Source organism: Pseudophryne corroboree, chromosome 6, assembly GCF_028390025.1.
Source record: "Pseudophryne corroboree isolate aPseCor3 chromosome 6, aPseCor3.hap2, whole genome shotgun sequence".
Taxonomy (NCBI): domain Eukaryota; kingdom Metazoa; phylum Chordata; class Amphibia; order Anura; family Myobatrachidae; genus Pseudophryne; species Pseudophryne corroboree.
This window is the reverse complement of record NC_086449.1, coordinates 267,850,651-267,873,563: the sequence shown is the minus strand read 5'-3', so window position 1 is coordinate 267,873,563 and position 22,913 is coordinate 267,850,651. Positions and strand designations below refer to the sequence as shown.

Here is a 22,913-nt window from a genome sequence, read left to right as displayed (position 1 = left end):
TTTCCACAGCACTTATAAGTATAATCCTGATTTTATTTTTAAACCTAGTTTGATAGGTTATTTATAGAACTTGTCTTCTGTGTGGTATGTCGGTGGAAGGGGTCACCGGTTAGAAATAGCATAACTGTTTGTGGAATCTGTTCTTAATGGACAAGGCTACCTTCATTTTTGAGGACATTTGGTGATATGATATAGTAAGAAATGTTGATGCTGCAATATATATATATATATATATATATATATATATATATATATATATATATATATGTGTGTATATATATATATATATATATATATATATATATATATTTCTCGAACGTCCTAGTGGATGCTGGGGACTCCGTAAGGACCATGGGGAATAGACGGGCTCCGCAGGAGACATGGGCACTTTAAGAAAGAATTTGTATTCTGGTGTGCTCTGGCTCCTCCCTCTATGTCCCTCCTCCAGACCTCAGTTTGAATCTGTGCCCGGACGAGCTGGGTGCTATTTAGTGAGCTCTCCTGAGCTTGCTATAAGAAAGTATTTTGTTAGGTTTTTTATTTTCAGGGAGATCTGCTGGCAACAGGCTCCCTGCATCGTGGGACTGAGGGGAGAGAAGCAGCCCTACTCTCTGAAGATAGGTCCTGCTTCTTAGGCTACTGGACACCATTAGCTCCAGAGGGATCATACACAGGATCTCACCCTTTGTCGTCCGATCCCGGAGCCGCGCCGCCGTCCCCCTCGCAGAGCCGGAAGACAGAAGCCGGGTGAAAGAAGCAAGAAGACTTCGAAATCGGCGGCAGAAGACTCCAGTCTTCACTGAGGTAGCGCACAGCACTGCAGCTGTGCGCCATTGCTCCCACACTACACCCACATACTCCGGTCACTGTAGGGTGCAGAGCGCAGGAGGGGGGCGCCCTGGGCAGCAATTAGGACCTCTTGGCAAAAGTTACACATATATACAGTTGGGCACTGTATATATGTATGAGCCCCCGCCATAATAGTGTACAGAAACGCGAGGGGGCGGGGCTTCTTCACTCACCAGCGCCATTTTCTCTCCACAGCTCCGCTGAGAGGAAGCTCCCCAGGCTCTCCCCTGCAGATTCACGGTAGAAGAGGGTAAAAAGAGAGGGGGGGGCACATAAATTTGGCACAAAAACATAATTTCTCTAACGTCCTAGTGGATGCTGGGAACTCTGTAAGGACCATGGGGAATAGCGGGCTCCGAAGGAGGCTGGGCACTCTAGAAAGATCTTAGACTACCTGGTGTGCACTGGCTCCTCCCACTATGACCCTCCTCCAAGCCTCAGTTAGATTTCGTGCCCGGCCGAGGTTGGATGCACACTAGGGGCTCTCCTGAGCTCTTAGAAAGTTATAGTCTTAGAATTTGTTCTTTTCAGTGAGACCTGCTGGCAACAGGCTCACTGCAGCGAGGGACTAAGGGGAGAAGAAGCGAACTCGCCTGCTTGCAGCAGGATTGGGCTTCTTAGGCTACTGGACACCATTAGCTCCAGAGGGATCGACCGCAGGCCCAGCCTTGATGTTCGGTCCCGGAGCCGCGCCGCCGTCCCCCTTACAGAGCCAGAAGCAAGAAGATGGTCCGGAAAATCGGCGGCATGAAGATTCAGTCTTCACCAAGGTAGCGCACAGCACTGCAGCTGTGCGCCATTGCTCCTCTCACACACTTCATACTCCGGTCACTGAGGGTGCAGGGCGCTGGGGGGGGGCGCCCTGAGGCATCAATAAAAACACCTTGGCTGGCAAAAATACCTCAATATATAGCCCCGGGGCTATATATGAGGTAAATACCCCTGCCAGAAGTCCATAAAAAACGGGAGAATAGGCCGCGAAAAAGGGGCGGAGCCTATCTCCTCAGCACACTGGCGCCATTTTCCCTCACAGCTCCGTTGGAGGGAAGCTCCCTGGCTCTCCCCTGCAGTCTACAAGGGTTAAAAAAAGAGAGAGGGGGCACTAAATTTAGGCGCAGTATACATTATATATATATATAGATATAAAGCTATAGGGGACATAACTCAGTTAGTCCCTGCAGTATATAGCGCTCTGGTGTGTGCTGGCATACTCTCACTCTGTCCCCCCAAAGGGCTTTTGTGGGTCCTGTCCTCGTTTAGAGCATTCCCTGTGTGTCTGCGGTGTGTCGGTACGGCTGTGTCGACATGTTGAATGAGGAGGCTTATATGGTGACGGAACAGAGGCCGATATATGTGATGTCGCCCCCTGTGGGGCCGACACCAGAGTGGATAGAGAGGTAAAAGGTATTAACCGACAGTGTCAACTCCTTACATAAAAGGGTGGATGACGTAACAGCTGTGGGACAGCCGGCTTCGCAGCCCGCGCCTGCCCAGGCGTTTCAAAGGCCATCAGGGGCTCAAAAACGCCCGCTCTCTCAGATGGCAGACACAGATGTCGACACGGAGTCTGACTCCAGTGTCGACAAGGTGGAGACATATACACAATCCAATCCGTGACTTGATCCCGGCAATAAAAAATGTTTTATACATTTCTGACTTTAACCTCTATAAATGGGTTTTAGGTTTGGGGAGAAAAAACAGGCAGTGTTTTGTTCCCCCATCAGATGAATAAATGAAGTGTGTGAAAAGCGTGGGTTCCCCCGTTAAGAAACTGGTAATTTATAAAAAGTTACTGATGGCGTACCCTTTCCCGCCAGGAGGATAAGTTACGCTGGGAGATATCCCCTAGGGTGGATAAGGCGCTCACACGTTTGTCAAAAAAGGTGGCACTGCCGTCTTAGGATACGGCCACTTTAATAGGTACCTGTTGATAAAAAAAACAGGAGGCTATCCTGAAGTCTGTATTTACACACTCAGGTACTAGACTGAGACCTGCAGATAGTGCTGCTGCAGCGTGGTTGGTGACCCTGTCAAACAGGGATAATAGTTGGCAAACATAAAAACATATTAAAGACGTTGTCTTATATATGGGGGATGCACAGAGGGATATTTTGCCGGCTGGCATCCAAAATAAATGTAATGTCCATTCTGTCAGGAGGGTATTAGAGACCTGTCACTGGACAGGTGATGCTGACTTAAAAAGCGCATAGAGAGCCTTATAAGAGTGAGGAATTATTTGGGGATGGTCTCTGGGACCTCGTATCCACAGCAACTGCTGGGAAGAAATAATTTTACCTCCAGGTTTCCTCACAGAAAAAGGTACAGTCCTTTCGGCTTCAGAAAAGCAAGCGGGTCAAATGGCGCTTCCTTTCTGTACAGAGACAAGGGTAGAGGGAAAAAGCTGCACCAGTCAGCCTGTTCCCAGAATCAAGATTCTTCCCCCGCCTCCTGTGAGTACACACCATGACGCGGGTGCTCCACAGGTGTAGCCAGATACGGTGGGGGGCCGCCTCAAAAATTTCAGCAATAAGTGGGCTCGCTCACAGGTGGATCCCTGTTTCTTCCAAGTAGTATTTCAGGGGTACAAGCTGGAATTAGAGATGTCTCCCCCCAGCCGTTTCCTAAAATATGCCTTGCTGACAACTCCCTCAAGCAGGGAGGCTGTGCTAGAGGCAATTAATAAGCGGTATTCCCAGCAGGTAATACTCAAGGTGCCCCTACTTCAACAAGGACGGGGTTACTATTCCACACGGGTTGGGGTACCGAAACCGCATGGTTCGGTGTGACCCATTTTATATTTAAAATCCTCGAACATAAAAAAATTCAAGTACAAGATGGAATCGCTCAGGGCGGTTATTGCAAGCCTGGACGAGGGGGATTACATGGTATCCCGGGACATCAAGGATGCTTACCTGCATGTCCCCATTTACCATCCTCGCCAGGAGTACCTCAGATTTGTGGTACAGGATTACCATTACCAAGTCCAGACACTGCCGTTTGGACTGTACATGGCACCGAGGGTGTTTTATCAAGGTAATGGCCGAAATGATGATACTCCTTCAAAAAAAAGGGAGTTGTAATTATCACGTAATTGGACAATCTCGTTATAAGGGCGAGGTCCAAGGAGCAGTTGGTAGTCGGGGTAGCACTATTTTGGAAAGTGCTACAACAGCATAGGTGGATTCTAAACAGTCCAAAGTCACAGCTGGTTCCTATGACACGTCTACTGTTCCTGGGGATGGTTCTGGACATAAACCAGAAATAGTGTTTCCCCCGGAGGAGAAAGCCAAGGAGTTGTCCTCTCTAGTCAGAGACCTCCTGAAACCAAAATAGGTAGCGGTGCATCATTGCACGCGAGTCCTGGGAAAAATGGTAGCTTCTTACGAAGCAATCCCATTAGGCAGGTTCCATACAAGAACTTTTCAGAGGGACCTGTTGGACAAGTGGTCCGGATCGCATCTTCCGATGCATAGGCTGATAACCCTGTCTCCAAGGACCAGGGTATCTCTACTGTGGTGGCTGCAGAGTGCTCATCTTCAAGAGGGCCGCAGGTTCGGCATACAGGACTAGGTCCTAGTGACCATGGATTCCAGCCTTTGAGGCTGGGGGGCAGTCACATAGGGAAGAAACTTCCAGGGACTTTGGTCAAGTCAGGTTATTTCCCTACACATAAATATTCTGGATCTGAGGGCCATTTACAATGCCCTGAGGCCAGCAAGGCCTCTGCTTCAAAACCAGCCGGTACTGATCCAATCAGACAACATCACGGCAGTCGCCCATGTAATCAACAGGGCGGCACAAAAAGCAGGATGGCGATGGCAGAAGCCACAAGGATTCTCCGATAGGCGGAAAATCATGTGTTAGCACTGTCAGCAGTGTTCATTCCCGGAGTGGACAACTGGGAAGCAGATCTTCTCAACAGACACGACCTCCACCCGGGAGAATGGGGACTTCCTCCAGAAGTCTTCCAATAGGATTGTACACCATTGGGAAAGGCCACAGGTGGACATGATGGCGTCCCGCCTTAACAAAAAGCTATAAAAGATATTGCTCCAGGTCAAGGGACCCTCAGGCGATAGCTATGGACGCTCTGGTAACACCGTGGGTGTACCAGTCGGTTTAGGTGTTCTCCCCTCTGCCTCTCATACCAAAGGTACTGAGAATAATAAGAAGGCGAGGAGTAAGAACGATACTCGTGGATGGCCAAGAAGAGCTTGGTACCCAGAACTTCAAGAATTTATATCAGAGGACCAATGGCCTCTGCCACTCAGTCAGGACCTGCGGCAGCAGGGGCCCTGTCTGTTCCAAGACTTACCGCGGCTGCGTTTGACGGCATGGCGGTTGAACGCCGGATCCTGAAGGAAAAGGGTATTCCGGAGGAAGTAATTCCTACGCTTACTAAAGCCAGGAAAGAGGTTACAGCAACTCATTATCACCGCATATGGCGAAAATATGTTGCATGGTGTGAGGCCGAAAGGGCCCCAACAGAGGAATTTCAACTAGGTCGATTTCTGCATTTCCTGCAAGCAGGAGTGACTATGGGCCTTAAATTGGGTTCCATTAAGGTACAGATCTCGGCTCTGTCGATTTTCTTTCAAAAAAGAACTAGCTTCAGTACCTGAAGTTCAGACATTTATAAAAGGAGTGCTGCATAGTCAGCCCCCGTTTGTGCCTCCTGTGGCACCTTGGGATCTCAACGTGGTGTTGAGTTTTCTTAAAATCACTTTGGTTTGAACCACTAAAAACCGTGGATCTGAAATATCTCACATGGAAGGTGGTTATGTTATTTGCCTTGGCTTCCGCCAGGCGAGTATCAGAATTGGCGGCTTTGTCTTGTAAAAGCCCTTATTTGATTTTCCATATGGATAGGGCAGAATTGAGGACTCGTCCCCAGTTTCTCCCTAAGGTGGTGTCAGCGTTTCACCTGAACCAGCCTATTGTGGTGCCTGCGGCTACTAAGGATTTGGAGGACTCCAAGTTGCTAGACGTTGTCAGGGCCCTGAAAATATATGTTTCCAGGACGGCTGGAGTCAGAAAATCTGACTCGCTGTTTATCCTATATGCACCCAACAAGCTGGGTGCTCCTGCTTCTAAGCAGACTATTGCTCGTTGGATTTGTAGTACAATTCAGCTTGCACATACTGTGGCAGGCCTGCCACAGCCAAAATCTGTCAATGCCCATTCCACAAGGAAGGTGGGCTCATCTTGGGCGGCTGCCCGAGGGGTCTCGGCTTTACAACTTTGCCGAGCAGCTACTTGGTCAGGGGCAAACACGTTTGCAAAATTCTACAAATTTGATACCCTGGCTGAGGAGGACCTGGAGTTCTCTCATTCGGTGCTGCAGAGTCATCCGCACTCTCCCGCCCGTTTGGGAGCTTTGGTATAATCCCCATGGTCCTTACGGAGTTCCCAGCATCCACTAGGACGTTAGAGAAAATAAGAATTTACTCACCGGTAATTCTATTTCTCGTAGTCCGTAGTGGATGCTGGGCGCCCATCCCAAGTGCGGTTTATCTGCATTACTTGTACATAGTTATTGTTAACTAAATCGGGTTATTGTTGAGCCATCTGTTGAGAGGCTCTATTGTTTCATACTGTTAACTGTGTTTCATATCACGAGTTGTACGGTGTGATTGGTGTGGCTGGTATGAGTCTTACCCGGGATTCAATATCCTTCCTTATTGTGTACGCTCGTCCGGGCACAGTACCTAACTGAGGCTTGGAGGAGGGTCATAGTGGGAGGAGCCAGTGCACACCAGGTAGTCTAAGATCTTTCTAGAGTGCCCAGCCTCCTTCGGAGCCCGCTATTCCCCATGGTCCTTACGGAGTTCCCAGCATCCACTACGGACTACGAGAAATAGAATTACCGGTGAGTAAATTCTTATTATACAGCAGCTACTGGGTTAACACTAAGTTACTGTGTGATTCCTGGGACATATAGCGCTGGGGTGTGTGCTGGCATACTCTCTCTCTGTCTCTCCAAAGGGCCTTGTGGGGGAATGGTCTTCAAAAAAGAGCACCCCCTGTGTGTTTGTGGTGTCGGTTCGCTTGTGTCGACATGTTTGACGAGGAAGGCTATGTGGAAGCAGAGCGGGAGCAAATGAATGTGGGGTCTCCGCCGACGGCGCCGACCCCTGATTGGATGGATATGCAGCGTTCGCAAAAACGCGCTATAGCGCGTATTTTACCCGATAATTGATGGTGGGGACCCGGAAATAAAAAAACGCTGGGTCCATCAGGACGCGCTCTGACCAATCAACAGCGCTGTCCTGTGCGGTCAATCAGCCTCCTTCTCCAACTGCAGAGTAAGGGGAGGAAACCATGGAGACTAGAGTGTGATCTCCGTCCCTCCCCTCACCCTCTGCTCCGCACTGGAGCACGGCATCAGGCAGAACAGGAGGACATTACCTGCTGCTGTAGGGAGCTGGCCTGACACAGATCCGTGCGTGTCAGTCATGCAGGAGCGCGGCGGCTGCGCTGCTTTCCAGCATCTCCAAATAAAGACACGTCTTGTGGGGGCTGCGGGTGGCGAGGGGAGAGACTGCTGCTGGAGTGGGAAGGAGGAGGCGAGGGTACCAAAAAAAAAAACAGATATAACCCCCCCCCCCCCCCCCCCACTACTACCCTCCGTCTCCCCGGGAACATGGTCATCTGGCGCACTGCGGTTGCCATGGTAACATCATAGCAGCCGCGGGGAGAGTAAGGAGCTTGTTCCTCATGGTGTCAAAGCTCTCCCCGGCCACCGGTGTACGATGGCGGATTACTTAATCAGCAGGGGCACCTGATATGTCAGGATGATAGGTTCTCCGTGCAGCCGCGTCAGGGCCGGAGATGGACTCACCAGCAAGGGGACGCTGCCTCCTGTCTGCTAAGGAGAAAGTTCACGGGAGGGATAGCAATTAGGAGTTAGACTCGCTCGTTCATCTCCTCTACAGTGCCACACTCCTCCCCTCTAACCTGCCGCTCTATTCTAATCTGATCACTCCTGTTCCTTCACCCTGTCACCCCAATTCTAATTTGCTCCCCCTCTTTCCACTCAATCCTCCTTGTGCCAGATAAAAAACTGCAGATTTCTAAGAGGATGCTTATGGCGTATCCCTTCCCGCCAATGGACAGGCTACGCTGGGAATCCTCCCCTAGGGTGGACAAAGCTCTAACACGCTTATCCAAGAGGGTAGCCCTGCCGTCACAGGATACGGCCACCCTAAAAGATGCTGCGGATAGAAAGCAAGAGGGTACCCTGAAGTCCATTTATACACATTCAGGAACCTTACTAAGGCCGGCAATTGCGTCGGCCTGGGTGTGTAGTGCTGTAGCAGCATGGACGGATACCTTGTCTGAGGAACTTGATACCTTAGACAAGGATACTATATTAATGACCCTGGGGCATATAAAAGACGCTGTCCTATATATGAGAGATGCTCAAAGAGACATTAGCCTACTGGGCTCTAGAATAAATGCAATGTCGATTTCTGCCAGAAGGGTCCTGTGGACTCGGCAATGGACAGGCGATGCCGACTCAAAAAGGCACATGGAGGTTTTATCTTACAAGGGTGAGGAACTGTTTGGGGAGGGTCTCTCGGACCTGGTCTCCACAGCTACTGCTGGAAAGTCAAATTTTTGCCATATGTTCCCTCACAACCTAAGAAAGCACCGTATTACCAAATGCAGTCCTTTCGATCACAAAAAGGCAAGAAAGTCCGAGGTGCGTCCTTTCTTGCCAGAGGCAGGGGCAGAGGTAGGAAGCTGCACAACACAGCTAGTTCCCAGGAACAGAAGTCCTCCCCGGCTTCCACTAAATCCACCGCATGACGCTGGGGCTCCACAGGCGGAGCTAGGCCCGGTGGGGGCGCGTCTCCGAAATTTCAGCCACAAGTGGGTTCACTCCCAGGTGGATCCCTGGGCAATAGAGATTGTGTCTCAGGGATACAAGCTGGAATTCGAAGAGATGCCCCCTCACCGATACTTCAAATCGGCCCTGCCAGCTTCCCCATTTGAGAGGAAAATAGTGTTAGCTGCAATTCACAAATTGTATCTTCAGCAGGTGGTGGTCAAGGTTCCCCTCCTTCAACAAGGGAAGGGTTATTATTCGACCATGTTTGTGGTACCGAAACCGGACGGTTCGGTCAGAACCATATTAAATTTAAAATCTCTGAACATATACCTGAAAAGGTTCAAGATGGAATCGCTCAGAGCGGTCATTGCAAGCCTGGAAGAGGGGGATTTTATGGTGTCTCTGGACATAAAGGATGCATACCTTCATGTCCCCATTTATCCACCTCATCAAGCGTACCTCAGATTTGTGGTGCAGGATTGTCATTACCAATTTCAGACGTTGCCGTTTGGTCTCTCCACGTCACCGAGAATATTTACCAAGGTGATGGCAGAAATGATGGTATTCCTTCGGAAACAAGGGGTCACAATTATCCCATACTTGGACGATCTCCTCATAAAAGCGAGATCAAGAGAGCAGTTACTGATCAGCGTAGCACGCTCTCTGGAAGTGTTAGGACAGCACGGCTGGATTCTGAATATTCCAAAGTCGCAGTTGATTCCTACGACTCTTCTGCCCTTCCTGGGCATGATTCTGGACACAGACCAGAAGAGGGTTTATCTCCCGATGGAGAAGGCTCAGGAACTCATGACACTGGTCAGAGACCTATTAAAACCAAAAAAGGTGTCTGTGCATCACTGCACACGAGTCCTGGGAAAGATGGTGGCATCATACGAGGCCATTCCCTTCGGCAGGTTCCATGCGAGGACCTTTCAATGGGATCTCCTGGACAAGTGGTCCGGCTCACATCTTCAGATGCATCGGTTAATCACCCTATCCCCCAGGTCCAGGGTGTCTCTCTTGTGGTGGCTGCAGAGTGCTCACCTTCTGGAGGGCCGCAAATTCGGCATTCAGGACTGGGTCCTGGTGACCACGGATGCAAGCCTCCGGGGGTGGGGGGCAGTCACGCAGGGAAGAAATTTCCAAGGCCTGTGGTCAAGTCAGGAGACTTGCCTTCACATCAACATCCTGGAACTAAGGGCCATATACAACGCCCTACGTCAAGCGGAGTCCCTACTTCGCGACCAACCGGTTCTGATTCAGTCAGACAACATAACCGCAGTGGCTCATGTAAACCGCCAAGGCGGCACAAGGAGCAGAGTGGCGATGGCGGAAGCCACCAGGATTCTTCGCCGGGCGGAGAATCACGTAAGTGCACTGTCAGCAGTGTTTATCCCGGGAGTGGACAACTGGGAAGCAGACTTCCTCAGCAGACACGACCTCCACCCGGGAGAGTAGGGACTTCATCAAGAAGTCTTCACACAGATTACAAGTCGGTGGGAACTACCACAGATAGACATGATGGCGTCACGCCTCAACAAAAAACTACAGAGCTATTGCGCCAGGTCAAGGGACCCTCAGGCGGTAGCTGTAGACGCCCTGGTGACACCGTGGGTGTTCCAGTCGGTCTATGTATTTCCTCCTCTTCCTCTCATACCCAAGGTACTGAGGATAATAAGAAAAAGAGGAGTAAGAACAATTCTCATTGTTCCAGATTGGCCACGAAGGACTTGGTATCCAGATCTGCAAGAAATGCTCACAGATGATCCGTGGCCTCTTCCTCTAAGACGGGACCTGTTGCAACAGGGACCCTGTCTCTTCCAAGACTTACCGCGGCTGCGTTTGACGGCATGGCGGTTGAACGCCGGATCCTAGCAGAAAAGGGTATTCCGTGGGAGGTCATTCCTACGCTGATAAAGGCTAGGAAGGACGTAACAGCTAAACATTATCAACGGATATGGCGAAAATATGTTTCTTGGTGTGAGGCCAGCAATGCTCCTACTGAGGAGTTTCAGCTGGGCCGTTTCCTTCACTTCCTTCAGTCAGGAGTGGATTTGTGCCTGAAGTTAGGCTCAATTAAGGTCCAGATTTCGGCCCTTTCCATTTTCTTTCAAAAGGAGTTGGCTTCTCTGCCAGAAGTTCAGACGTTTGTGAAAGCAGTGCTGCATATTCAGCCTCCTTTTGTGCCTCCAGTGGCACCTTGGGATCTTAACGTGGTGGTGAGTTTCCTGAAATGACACTGGTTTGAACCACTTAAAACAGTGGAGTTGAAATATCTCACGTGGAAGGTGGTCATGCTATTAGCCTTGGCTTCGGCTAAGCGCGTTTCAGAATAAGCGGCTTTGTCTCCTAAAAGCCCATATCTGATTTCCCATATGGATAGAGCGGAATTGAGGACACGTCCCCAATTTCTGCCAAAAGTGGTCTCATCCTTTCATATTGTGGTGCCTGTGGCTACTCGTGACTTGGAGGATTCCGAGTTACTAGATGTGGTCAGGGCTTTAAAAGTTTATGTAGCCAGAACGGCTAGAGTCAGGAAAACGGAGTCACTGTTTATCCTGTATGCATCAAACAAGCTTGGTGCTCCTGCTTCAAAGCAGACTATTGCTCGCTGGATCTGTAACACGATTCAGCACGCTCATTCTGTGGCTGGATTGCCGCAGCCAAAATCAGTGAAAGCCCATTCCACTAGGAAGGTGGGCTCTTCTTGGGCGGCTGCCCGACTGGTCTCGGCATTTTACAACTATGCCGAGCTGCTACTTGGTCAGGTTCAAACACGTTTGCAAGGTTCTACAAGTTTGATACCCTGGCTGAGGAGGACTTATCGTTTGCTTAATCGGTGCTGCAGAGTCATCCGCACTCTCCCGCCCGTTTGGGAGCTTTGGTATAATCCCCATGGTCCTTACGGAGTCCCCAGCATCCACTAGGACGTTAGAGAAAATAAGATTTTACTTACCGGTAAATCTATTTCTCGTAGTCCGTAGTGGATGCTGGGCGCCCGTCCCAAGTGCGGACTTCTTCTGCAATACTTGTATATAGTTATTGCTTAAATAAGGGTTATGTTATAGTTGCATCAGGGTTTATCTGATGCTCTGTTATTGTTCATACTGTTAACTGGGTAAAGTTATCACAAGTTATACGGTGTGATTGGTGTGGCTGGTATGAGTCTTACCCTGGATTCCCAAAATCCTTTCCTTGTACTGTCAGCTCTTCCAGGCACAGTTTCTTTAACTGAGGTCTGGAGGAGGGACATAGAGGGAGGAGCCAGAGCACACCAGAATACAAATTCTTTCTTAAAGTGCCCATGTCTCCTGCGGAGCCCGTCTATTCCCCATGGTCCTTACGGAGTCCCCAGCATCCACTACGGACTACGAGAAATAGATTTACCGGTAAGTAAAATCTTATATTATATATATATATATATATATATATATATATATATATATATATATATATATATATATATAGTGAGCTAGCAGCGCCAAAAAAAAATATGCAGTAGAAAGTAATTTTTCACAGTATGTCTATGATATACCCTAGTGAAATACCTGGTCTCTATATGCCACTCCCCTTTATTTATGGGGCGTCTGCTCGATCTTAGGTAAAACCTACACTTGTACGTGTGCAGGATAGAAGAAGATTGGAAAAAGCAAATAAGATCAGAGCGACCACGGGTGGTAGATAAGCCAGGAGACTAAAAAGATGTTTTTGTTAAAAAAACAATACAGGGTTTATTTTACAATGAACGTTTAGACAAATTTTGGACATTAAAAAAGGCAACATACAAGAATGCTTTTTTTTTAAAAATCCGTTAAAAAGTTATCAAAAAAGCATTGCAAAGGACATGAACAATAATAAAAAAAAGGACTACGATAAAAGTAGTGCTAAAAATTCAAGTACTTAGAAGATGAGAATCATTAGAAACAGCTGTGTGTCTAAAATTATGTAAAAAATATGTATGTGGATAAAAAGTTCCGTAAATAGTAAAAGCAGCTTAACTGAGGACTTCAATAGTAGCAGGAATCACCCAAGGTGTTATTATAGTGTTCCCTTTATTTTTTTGAGCAGTGTATATGTATATGTGTATATATATATATATATATATATATATATATATCTAAAAAAAAATAAAGGGAACACTAAAATAACACATCCTAGATCTGAATGAATGAAATATTCTTATTAAATACTTTGTTCTTTACATAGTTGAATGTGCTGACAACAAATTCACACAAAAATTATCAATGGAAAGCAAATTTATTAACCCATGGAGGTCTGGATTTGGAGTCACTCAAAATTAAAGTGGAAAAACACACTACAGGCTGATCCAACTTTGATGTAATGTCCTTAAAACAAGTCAAAATGAGGCTCAGTAGTGTGTGTGGCCTCCACGTGCCTGTATGACCTCCCTACAACCCACACAAGTGGCTCAGGTAGTGCAGCTCATCCAGGATGGCACATCAATGCGAGCTGTGGCAAGAAGGTTTGCTGTGTCTGTCAGCGTAGTGTCCAGAGCATGGAGGCGCTACCAGGAGACAGGCCAGTACATCAGGAGATGTAGAGGAGGCCGTAGGAGGGCAACAACCCAGCAGCAGGACCGATACCTCCGCCTTTGTGCAAGGAGGAACAGGAGGAGCACTGCCAGAGCCCTGCAAAATGACCTCCAGCAAGCCACAAATGTGCATGTGTCTACTCAAACGATCAGAAACAGACTCCATGAGGGTGGTATGAGGGCCTGACGCCCACAGGTGGGGGTTGTGCTTACAGTCCAACAGCGTGCAGGACGTTTGGCATTTGCCAGAGAACACCAAGATTGGCAAATTCGCCACTGGCGCCCTGTGCTTTTCACAGATGAAAGCATGTTCTCACTGAGCACATGTGACAGATGTGACAGAGTCTGGAGACGCCGAGGAGAACGTTCTGCTGCCTGCAACATCCTCCAGCATGACCGGTTTGGCAGTGGGTCAGTAATGGTGTGGGGTGGCATTTCTTTGGGGGGCCGCACAGCCCTCCATGTGCTCGCCAGAGGTAGCCTGACTGCCATTAGGTACCGAGATCAGATCCTCAGACCCCTTGTGAGACCATATGCTGGTGCGGTTGGCCCTGGGTTCCTCCTAATGCAAGACAATGCTAGACCTCATGTGGCTGGAATGTGTTAGCAGTTCCTGCAAGACGAAGGCATTGATGCTATGGACTGGCCCGCCCGTTCCCCAGACTTGAATCCAATTGAGCACATCTGGGACATCATGTCTCGCTCCATCCACCAATGCCACTTTGCACCACACACTTTAGTCCAGGTCTGGGAGGAGATCCCTCAGGAGACCATCCGCCACCTCGTCAGGAACATGGCCAGGCGTTGTAGGGGGTTCACTACGATATGCCGGCGGCCGGGCTCCCGGCGACCAGCATACCGGCGCCGGGAGCCCGACCGCCGGCTTACCGACAGTGTGGCGAGCGCAAATGATCCCCTTGCGGGCTCGCTGCGCTAGTCACGCTACGGGCACGGTGGCGCGCTATGCGCGCCACACTATTTTATTCTCCCTCCAGGGGGATCGTGGACCCTCACGAGGGAGAATAAGTGTCGGTATGCTGGCTGTCGGGCTCCCGGCGCCGGTATGCTGGTCGCCGGGAGCCCGGCCACCGGCATACTGAAGACCACCTGTTGTAGGGAGGTCATACAGGCACGTGGAGGCCACACACACTACTGAGCCTCATTTTGACTTGTTTTAAGGACATTACATCAAAGTTGGATCAGCCTGTAGTGTGTTTTTCCACTTTCATTTTGAGGGTGACTCCAAATCCAGACCTCCATGGGTTAATAAATTTGATTTCCATTGATAATTTTTGTGTGATTTTGTTGTCAGCACATTCAACTATGTAAAGAACAAAGTATTTAATAAGAATATTTCATTCATTCAGATCTAGGATGTGTTATTTTAGTGTTCCCTTTATTTTTTTGAGCAGTGTATAATGTTACTGTATGTTGTGCCCATTGGGGAATACTGTATATGCTCTTCTAGTCCACAATTTCTAATGCAGTAGAGCTCGATAACACGGTCATGATGTATATACGGTATACACTTGCACACAGTGGAATATTGAATCCAAGTCTTCTTGTTTCACAGATGCCTTCCAGGATGCCAGATTTGCCAGCAACTTGTGAGGTTTGTACTCTTGTCTCTAGTAAAGGAATCGTAGATGAGTGACCTTTTATTAATACTACACTGTTTTTCGATAGAAACCAGTACAAAGGAAGCTTCTACACTATACTGTACAGTTCCCACTAGTACATAAAATAAAAAAACATTTTTTGTGCCGATCCTGTATTAGTTCATTAGCATCCACTTAATGGACCCATACTTGAAGTCATTTTTGTATGCAATATATATGTTTTCAATATAGAGCTGTCTGAATGCATGTTGCTTATATATAGTATATAGTATATCTGAAGACCGTGGACCAGAATCAGAGTTGAACACAAGTTAACTACAATTAATCCGGATTGCATACATGGAACTATCCTTGGTTTCATTGTCGCTGTAGTTTTCTATGCTTGCTTATACCAGCTCTATCTTTGATGCAAAACGTGTCTGAAAACAGGTGTATGTACTCGTATTCTCAACTCTACATAACTTGCGTTGCCATCAACATGTCCTTTTTAAACTGAGGCTACATGATAAAGTCTCTTTCTGCTGATGCAATCGCAAGTGAATTTGTAGCTGATATGCTTGACTGTGCATCGCCCATACTTGCCTATGCTGGGCTCTGATATATCACCCAAGATACACTCCGCAAATGGACTTTCTTTCACCTCTGCATCAGCCACAGTGTGATTCCAGTGCTCTCTCCCCTGCTGTTCCAGCATTAGAAGTGTGATCATGCAGCCTTTTTCCCCTACTCCTATAGATGCTGCTGCGGCCGTCTTGTCAGGCAGCATGCCTGCTTCACCGCCAGTCTTGCAATGAAGTACACCGATGTGAAACTAGGTGAAAATTCCACAGAAGAACAAGAACAATGGTCTGTGGAAAAAGACACAGAAGAGAGTCCAACAGATGCATATGGGGTTATAAATTTTCAAGGTGGCTCACATTCCTACCGAGCAAAGGTACATTTATAGCAGAATGTCCCATCTTTTATGTGTGTTTATATCTGTATCATGTGAGGATTGTGCCTGACAGTGTGTGGAGCAGGCAACCCCCTCAACTTGTGCCTATTCCTCATCCTCTCCCCTCTTGGGTTTTAGAAGGAGTGGTGTACTAGCATGAGCGATATTCGGGAGAGGAGGACAGATGAGTGAGATTGGGGTGAGGACACTAGAGATGAGCAAGATTTTTTTTTTGATGGGGGGGGGACAGAGATGAGCAAGATTGGAGGCAAGGAGATAAGCTAGATTGGGGGGGGGGGTGAAGGAGTGAGAACAGAGATGAGGAGTAGGACAGATGAAAGAGTTGAGGAGGGAGGAAAGGAGGGGCAGTTAAGAGCTCTTGAAGCTGATGCTCGCCCACAAACCTATGCATTCACCAAGAGATTAGTTAGAGTGGAGAAGTGGCGGAGCAACAAACTGGCCCACTTCGACCTATATTTATATATGGATATGGTATATTTCTCTGACGTCCTAGTGGATGCTGGGGACTCCGTAAGGACCATGGGGAATAGACGGCTCCGCAGGAGACTGGGCACATCTAAAGAAAGATTTAGGACTATCTGGTGTGCACTGGCTCCTCCCCCTATGACCCTCCTCCAAGCCTCAGTTAGATTTCTGTGCCCGGCTGAGCTGGATGCACACTAGGGGCTCTCCTGAGCTCCTAGAAGAAAGTATAGTTTAGGTTTTTTATTTTCAGTGAGACCTGCTGGCAACAGGCTCACTGCAACGAGGGACTAAGGGGAGAAGAAGCGAACCTACCTAAGTGGTGGTAGCTTGGGCTTCTTAGGCTACTGGACACCATTAGCTCCAGAGGGATCGAACACAGGACCCGACCTCGTCGTCCGTTCCCGGAGCCGCGCCGCCGTCCCCCTTACAGAGCCAGAAACAAGAAGGTGGTCCGGAAAATCGGCGGCTGAAGACTTCTGTCTTCTCCAAGGTAGCGCACAGCACTGCAGCTGTGCGCCATTGCTCCTCATGCACACCACACACTGCGGTCACTGATGGGTGCAGGGCGCTGGGGGGGGGCGCCCTGAGCAGCAATAATAACACCTTGGCTGGCAAAACTAACACCATATATAGCCCCAGAGGCTATATAGGTGTATATTAACCCCTGCCAGAAACGATAAAATAGCGTGAGAAAGCCCGCCAAAAAAGGGGCGGAGCCAACTCCCTCAGCACACTGGCGCCATTATTCCCTCACAGCTTCGCTGGAAGGAAGCTCCCTGGCTCTCCCCTGCAGTCCTGCACTACAGAAAGGGTAAAAATGAGAGGGGGGGCACAATTTAGGCGCAGTATATATAATATATAGGCAGCTATAGGGGAAAACACTCTGTATAGTGATATCCCTGTGTTATATAGCGCCCTGGTGTGTGCTGGCATACTCTCCCTTTGTCTCCCCAAAGGGCTTTGTGGGGTCCTGTCCTCTGTAAGAGCATTCCCTGTGTGTCTGCTGTGTGTCGGTACTGCTGTGTCGACATGTATGATGAGGATAATGATGTGGAGGCGGAGCAAATGCCTGTGAATGTGATGTCACCCCCTGCGGGGTCGACACCAGTGTGGATGGACTTATGGAAGGAATTACGTGACAGTGTCAGCTCCTTACATAAAAGGTTTGATGACATAGGACAGCTGGCTACTCAGCTTGTGCCTGTCCAAGCGTCTCAAATGTCATCAGGGGCTATAAAACGCCCGCTACCTTAGATGACAGATACGGATGTCGACACGGATACCGACTCCAGTGTCGACGATGATGAGACGAGTGTACCCTCCAATAGATCCACCCGTTATATGATTGAGGCTATGAAAAATGTATTACACATTTCTGATGATACCCCAGGTACCACAAAAAAGGGTATTATGTTTGGTGAGAAAAAACTACCAGTAGTTTTTCCTGCATCTGACAAATTAAATGAGGTGTGTGAGGAAGCGTGGTCTTCCCCAGATAAGAAATTGATCATTTCTAAACGGTTAATGGCTGCGTACCCTTTCCCGCCAGAGGATAGGTCACGCTGGGAAACACCCCCTAGGGTAGATAAAGCGCTGACACGCTTATCAAAGAAGGTGGCACTACCGTCTCCGGATACGGCCGCCCTAAAAGAACCTGCTGATAGAAAGCAGGAAAGTACCCTAAAAGCTATATACACACACACTGGCATTATATTGAGACCCGCTATTGCATCGGCTTGGATGTGCAGTGCTGCTGCTGCGTGGTCAGACTCCCTGTCGGAAAACATTGATACCATGGATAGGGACAATATTTTGCTAACGATTGACCATATTAAAGACGCGGTCTTATACATGCGTGATGCACAGAGGGATATTTGCTGGCTGGCATCAAAAATAAGCGCTATGTCCATTGCCGCCAGACGGGGGTTATGGACTAGGCAATGGTCAGGTGATGCCGACTCCAAGCGGCACGTGGAAGTTTTACCCTATAAAGGGGTGGAACTTTTTGGGGAAGGTCTTTCAGACCTCGTTTCCACAGCTACTGCTGGGAAATCGACTTTTTTGCCACATGCTACCCCACAGCAAAAGAAAGCACCGTATTATCAGGTACAGTCCTTTCGGCCCCAGAAAAATAAGCGGGCTAGAGGCTCATCCTTTCTGCCGAGGGGCAGAGGAAGGGGGAAAAAGCTGCAGCGCACAGCTAGTTCCCAGGAGCAGAAGTCCTCCCCTGCGTCCGGTAAGTCCACAGCATGACGCTGGGGCTGCTCAGGCGGAATCGGGAACGGTGGGGGCGCGTCTCGGGTTTTTCAGCACACAGTGGGCTCTCTCACAAGTGGATCCCTGGGTCCTTCAAGTAGTATCTCAGGGGTACAGGCTGGAATTCGAGACGTCTCCCCCCCGCCGTTTCCTAAAATCTGCCTTGCCGGCAACTCCCTCTGCCAGGGAGGCAGTGTTGGTGGCTATTCAAAAACTGTATTCACAGAAAGTGATCGTCAAGGTACCCCTCCTTCAACAAGGAAAGGGTTACTACTCCACAATGTTTGTGGTACCGAAACCGGACGGTTCGGTGAGACCCATCTTAAATTTAAAAGCCTTGAACACTTATATCAAAAGGTTCAAGTTCAAGATGGAATCGCTCAGGGCGGTTATTGCGAGCCTGGAGGAGGGGGATTACATGGTATCCCTGGACATCAAGGATGCGTACCTGCATGTCCCCATTTACCCTCCGCACCAGGAGTACCTCAGATTTGTGGTACAGGACTGTCACTATCAGTTCCAGACTCTGCCGTTTGGATTATCCACGGCACCGAGGGTCTTTACCAAGGTAATGGCCGAAATGATGATACTCCTTCGCAAGAAGGGAGTTTTAATTATCCCGTACTTGGACGATCTCCTGATAAAGGCGAGGTCCAAAGAACAGTTGATAGGGGGGGGTGGCACTTTCTCAGGAAGTGCTACAACAGCACGGCTGGATTCTAAACATCCTAAAACCAGGAAAAGTGTCGGTACATCAATGCACACGAGTCCTGGGGAAAATGGTAGCTTCGTACGAAGCAATTCCATTCGGAAGGTTCCACGCAAGGACGTTCCAGTGGGACCTCTTGGACAAATGGTCCGGGTCCCATCTCCAGATGCAACAGCGGATAACCCTATCGGCCAGAACCAGGGTGTTGCTGCTGTGGTGGCTGCAGAGGGCTCATCTACTAGAGGGCCGCAGATTCGGAATACAGGACTGGGTCCTGGTGACCACGGATGCCAGCCTTCGGGGCTGGGGGGCAGTCACAAAGGGAAGAAATTTCCAGGGACTGTGGTCAAATCAGGAGATTTCTCTTCACATAAATATCCTGGAGCTAAGGGCCATTTACAATGCCCTAAGCCAGGCAAGACCCCTGCTTCAAAACCAGCCGGTACTGATCCAGTCAGACAACATCACGGCGGTCGCCCATGTAAACAGACAGGGCGGCACGAGAAGCAGGATGGCGATGGCAGAAGCCACAAGGATTCTCAGATGGGCAGAGAATCATGTGTTAGCACTGACGGCAGTGTTCATTCCGGGAGTGGACAACTGGGAAGCAGACTTCCTCAGCAGGCACGACCTCCACCCGGGAGAATGGGGACTTCATCCAGAAGTCTTCCAAATGCTGGTCAACCGGTGGGAAAAACCACAGGTAGACATGATGGTGTCCCGCCTCAACAAGAAGTTGAAAAGATATTGCGCCCGGTCAAGAGACACTCAGGCGATAGCGGTGGACGCTCTAGTGACACCATGGGTGTACCAGTCGGTTTATGTGTTTCCTCCCCTACCTCTCATACCCAAGGTACTGAGAATAATAAGAAGGCGAGGAGTGAAAACCATACTCGTGGTTCCGGATTGGCCAAGAAGAGCTTGGTACCCGGAACTTCAAGAGATGCTTACAGAGGACCCTTGGCCTCTGCCGCTCAGACAAGACCTGCTGCAGCAGGGACCCTGTCTGTTCCAAGACTTACCGCGGCTGCGTTTGACGGCATGGCGGTTGAACACCGGATCCTGAAGGAAAAGGGTATTCCGGAGGAAGTCATCCCTACCCTGATCAAAGCCAGGAAGGATGTCACCGCAAAACATTATCACCGCATTTGGCGAAAATATGTTGCTTGGTGTGAGGCCATGAAGGCCCCGACGGAGGAATTTCAACTGGGTCGATTCCTGCACTTCCTGCAAGCAGGGGTGACGTTGGGCCTCAAATTGGGGTCCATAAAGGTCCAGATTTCGGCTCTGTCGATTTTCTTCCAAAAAGAACTGGCTTCACTGCCCGAAGTTCAGACTTTTGTCAAAGGAGTTCTGCATATTCAGCCTCCTTTTGTGCCCCCAGTGGCACCTTGGGATCTCAATGTGGTTTTGGCATTCCTGAAATCACATTGGTTCGAACCACTTGAGACTGTGGATTTAAAATATCTCACGTGGAAAGTGGTCATGCTGTTGGCCTTGGCGTCGGCCAGGCGGGTTTCAGAATTGGCGGCTTTGTCTTGTAAAAGCCCTTATCTGATTTTCCATATGGATAGGGCAGAATTGAGGACTCGTCCTCAGTTTCTCCCAAAGGTGGTCTCAGCTTTTCACTTGAACCAACCTATTGTGGTGCCTGCGGCTACTAGGGACTTGGAGGATTCCAAGTTGCTGGACGTAGTCAGGGCCCTAAAAATTTATATTTCCAGGACGGCTGGAGTCAGAAAGACTGACTCGCTGTTTATCCTGTATGCACCCGCCAAGCTGGGTGCTCCTGCTTCTAAGCAGTCTATTGCGCGCTGGATTTGTAGCACTATTCAGCTGGCGCATTCTGCGGTTGGCTTACCGCAGCCTAAATCTGTAAAAGCCCATTCCACACGGAAGGTGGGCTCATCTTGGGCGGCTGCCCGAGGGGTCTCGGCTTTACAACTTTGCCGAGCTGCTACTTGGTCAGGGGCAAACACGTTTGCAAAATTCTACAAATTTGATACCCTGGCTGAGGAGGACCTTGAGTTCTCTCATTCGGTGCTGCAGAGTCATCCGCACTCTCCCGCCCGTTTGGGAGCTTTGGTATAATCCCCATGGTCCTTACGGAGTCCCCAGCATCCACTAGGACGTCAGAGAAAATAAGAATTTACTCACCGGTAATTCTATTTCTCGTAGTCCGTAGTGGATGCTGGGCTCCCATCCCAAGTGCGGATTGTCTGCAATACCTGTACATAGTTATTGTTACAAAAAATCGGGTTTTGTTGTGAGCCATCTCTTCAGAGGCTCCAGTTGTTATCATACTGTTAACCGGGGTTCCTATCACGTGTTATATGGTGTGGCTGGTATGAGTCTTACCCGGGATTCAAAAATCCTTCCTTATTGTGTCAGCTCTTCCGGGCACAGTTCCTAACTGAGGCTTGGAGGAGGGTCATAGGGGGAGGAGCCAGTGCACACCAGATAGTCCTAAATCTTTCTTTAGATGTGCCCAGTCTCCTGCGGAGCCGTCTATTCCCCATGGTCCTTACGGAGTCCCCAGCATCCACTACGGACTACGAGAAATAGAATTACCGGTGAGTAAATTCTTATTTTAAAATGTATGAGTTGTATACATGTCGTCAATCCTACTAAAGTAATAAAATGTTTCCTACTGTATCAGTATGTTAGGTTGTCTTATGACACCAGGCCGGAAACAATTTTGCAGCTTATGCTGAAAGAATGGCAAATGGAATTGCCCAAACTTGTCATTTCTGTTCATGGAGGAATGCAGAAATTCGAGCTACATCCTCGCATCAAACAATTAATTGGCAAAGGCCTTATCAAAGCTGCTGTAACAACAGGTGCCTGGATTGTCACAGGAGGAGTAAATGCAGGTACTGTAAAGACATCTTATGGGTTTATCTACCATTTAACGGTTCGTAAATGTACTTTTAATTTTGCTTTTATCCACTTTTTTTTTCTATGTGAGTGATATGTAGAGCCCACATATAAAGTGCCCAGATCACATATTTTTTATTTAAACATTTGTTTACTAGGTGATTCTCTACACACGAAGTGTTATATGGAACACCTAAACAACTTATACAGTTAAACATTTAGTAAGCTATTTATATAGGACCACACATTGCACAGCGATTTACAGAGAATATTTAGTCATTCACATTAGTCCTTTCACCAGTGAAGTTTAGGGGTTTATTTACGAAGTGTCAGGGTCTAAAACCTGGCACATCTGATTGTTTATGCCCAAAAATGTAAAAGGCATCAAAAGCATTTGGTTTTTGAACCCAAAGCTTAATAAATAAATCCCTTACAATCTATTTTTTGTGCCACATGTACACCCACAGTCATTAGAGTTAATTTTATTGTTTGAGTCCATTCCATACTGGTATGTTTTCGGACTGTGGGTTAAATCCAGAGTACCGAGAGAAAATTCATGCAAACACGTACATACAAACTCCACACACACATTTCTATATGACTTCTTGCATTTTATCCCCTTTTAATATTTTCAGTTCCACTGTCCTTCCCTGGATACTGTTTCAAACTGAATTCATATAAGTAGAACTTACATTTAACAAAAAAAATGTTTTATTATTTTGTTGTAATGAAGCATTGGATAATGTTTATATGCTGTGCAGTGGGATCTGTTCACAAGGGAAGTTAACACCAATGTG

General features: G+C 48.3%; 1 protein-coding gene across 1 annotated transcript in view; it reads left to right on the top strand.

Annotated features, from left to right (window-relative positions):
* TRPM7 (transient receptor potential cation channel subfamily M member 7) overlaps positions 1-22,913 on the top strand; it is a 431,707-nt gene that overhangs the window by 171,248 nt on the left and 237,546 nt on the right. Inside the window, exons 3-5 of the mRNA XM_063925998.1 lie at positions 14,809-14,847; positions 15,590-15,788; positions 21,899-22,112. Coding sequence (XP_063782068.1) covers positions 14,809-14,847; positions 15,590-15,788; positions 21,899-22,112 — 452 coding nt within the window. The remainder of the gene's footprint in view (positions 1-14,808; positions 14,848-15,589; positions 15,789-21,898; positions 22,113-22,913) is intronic.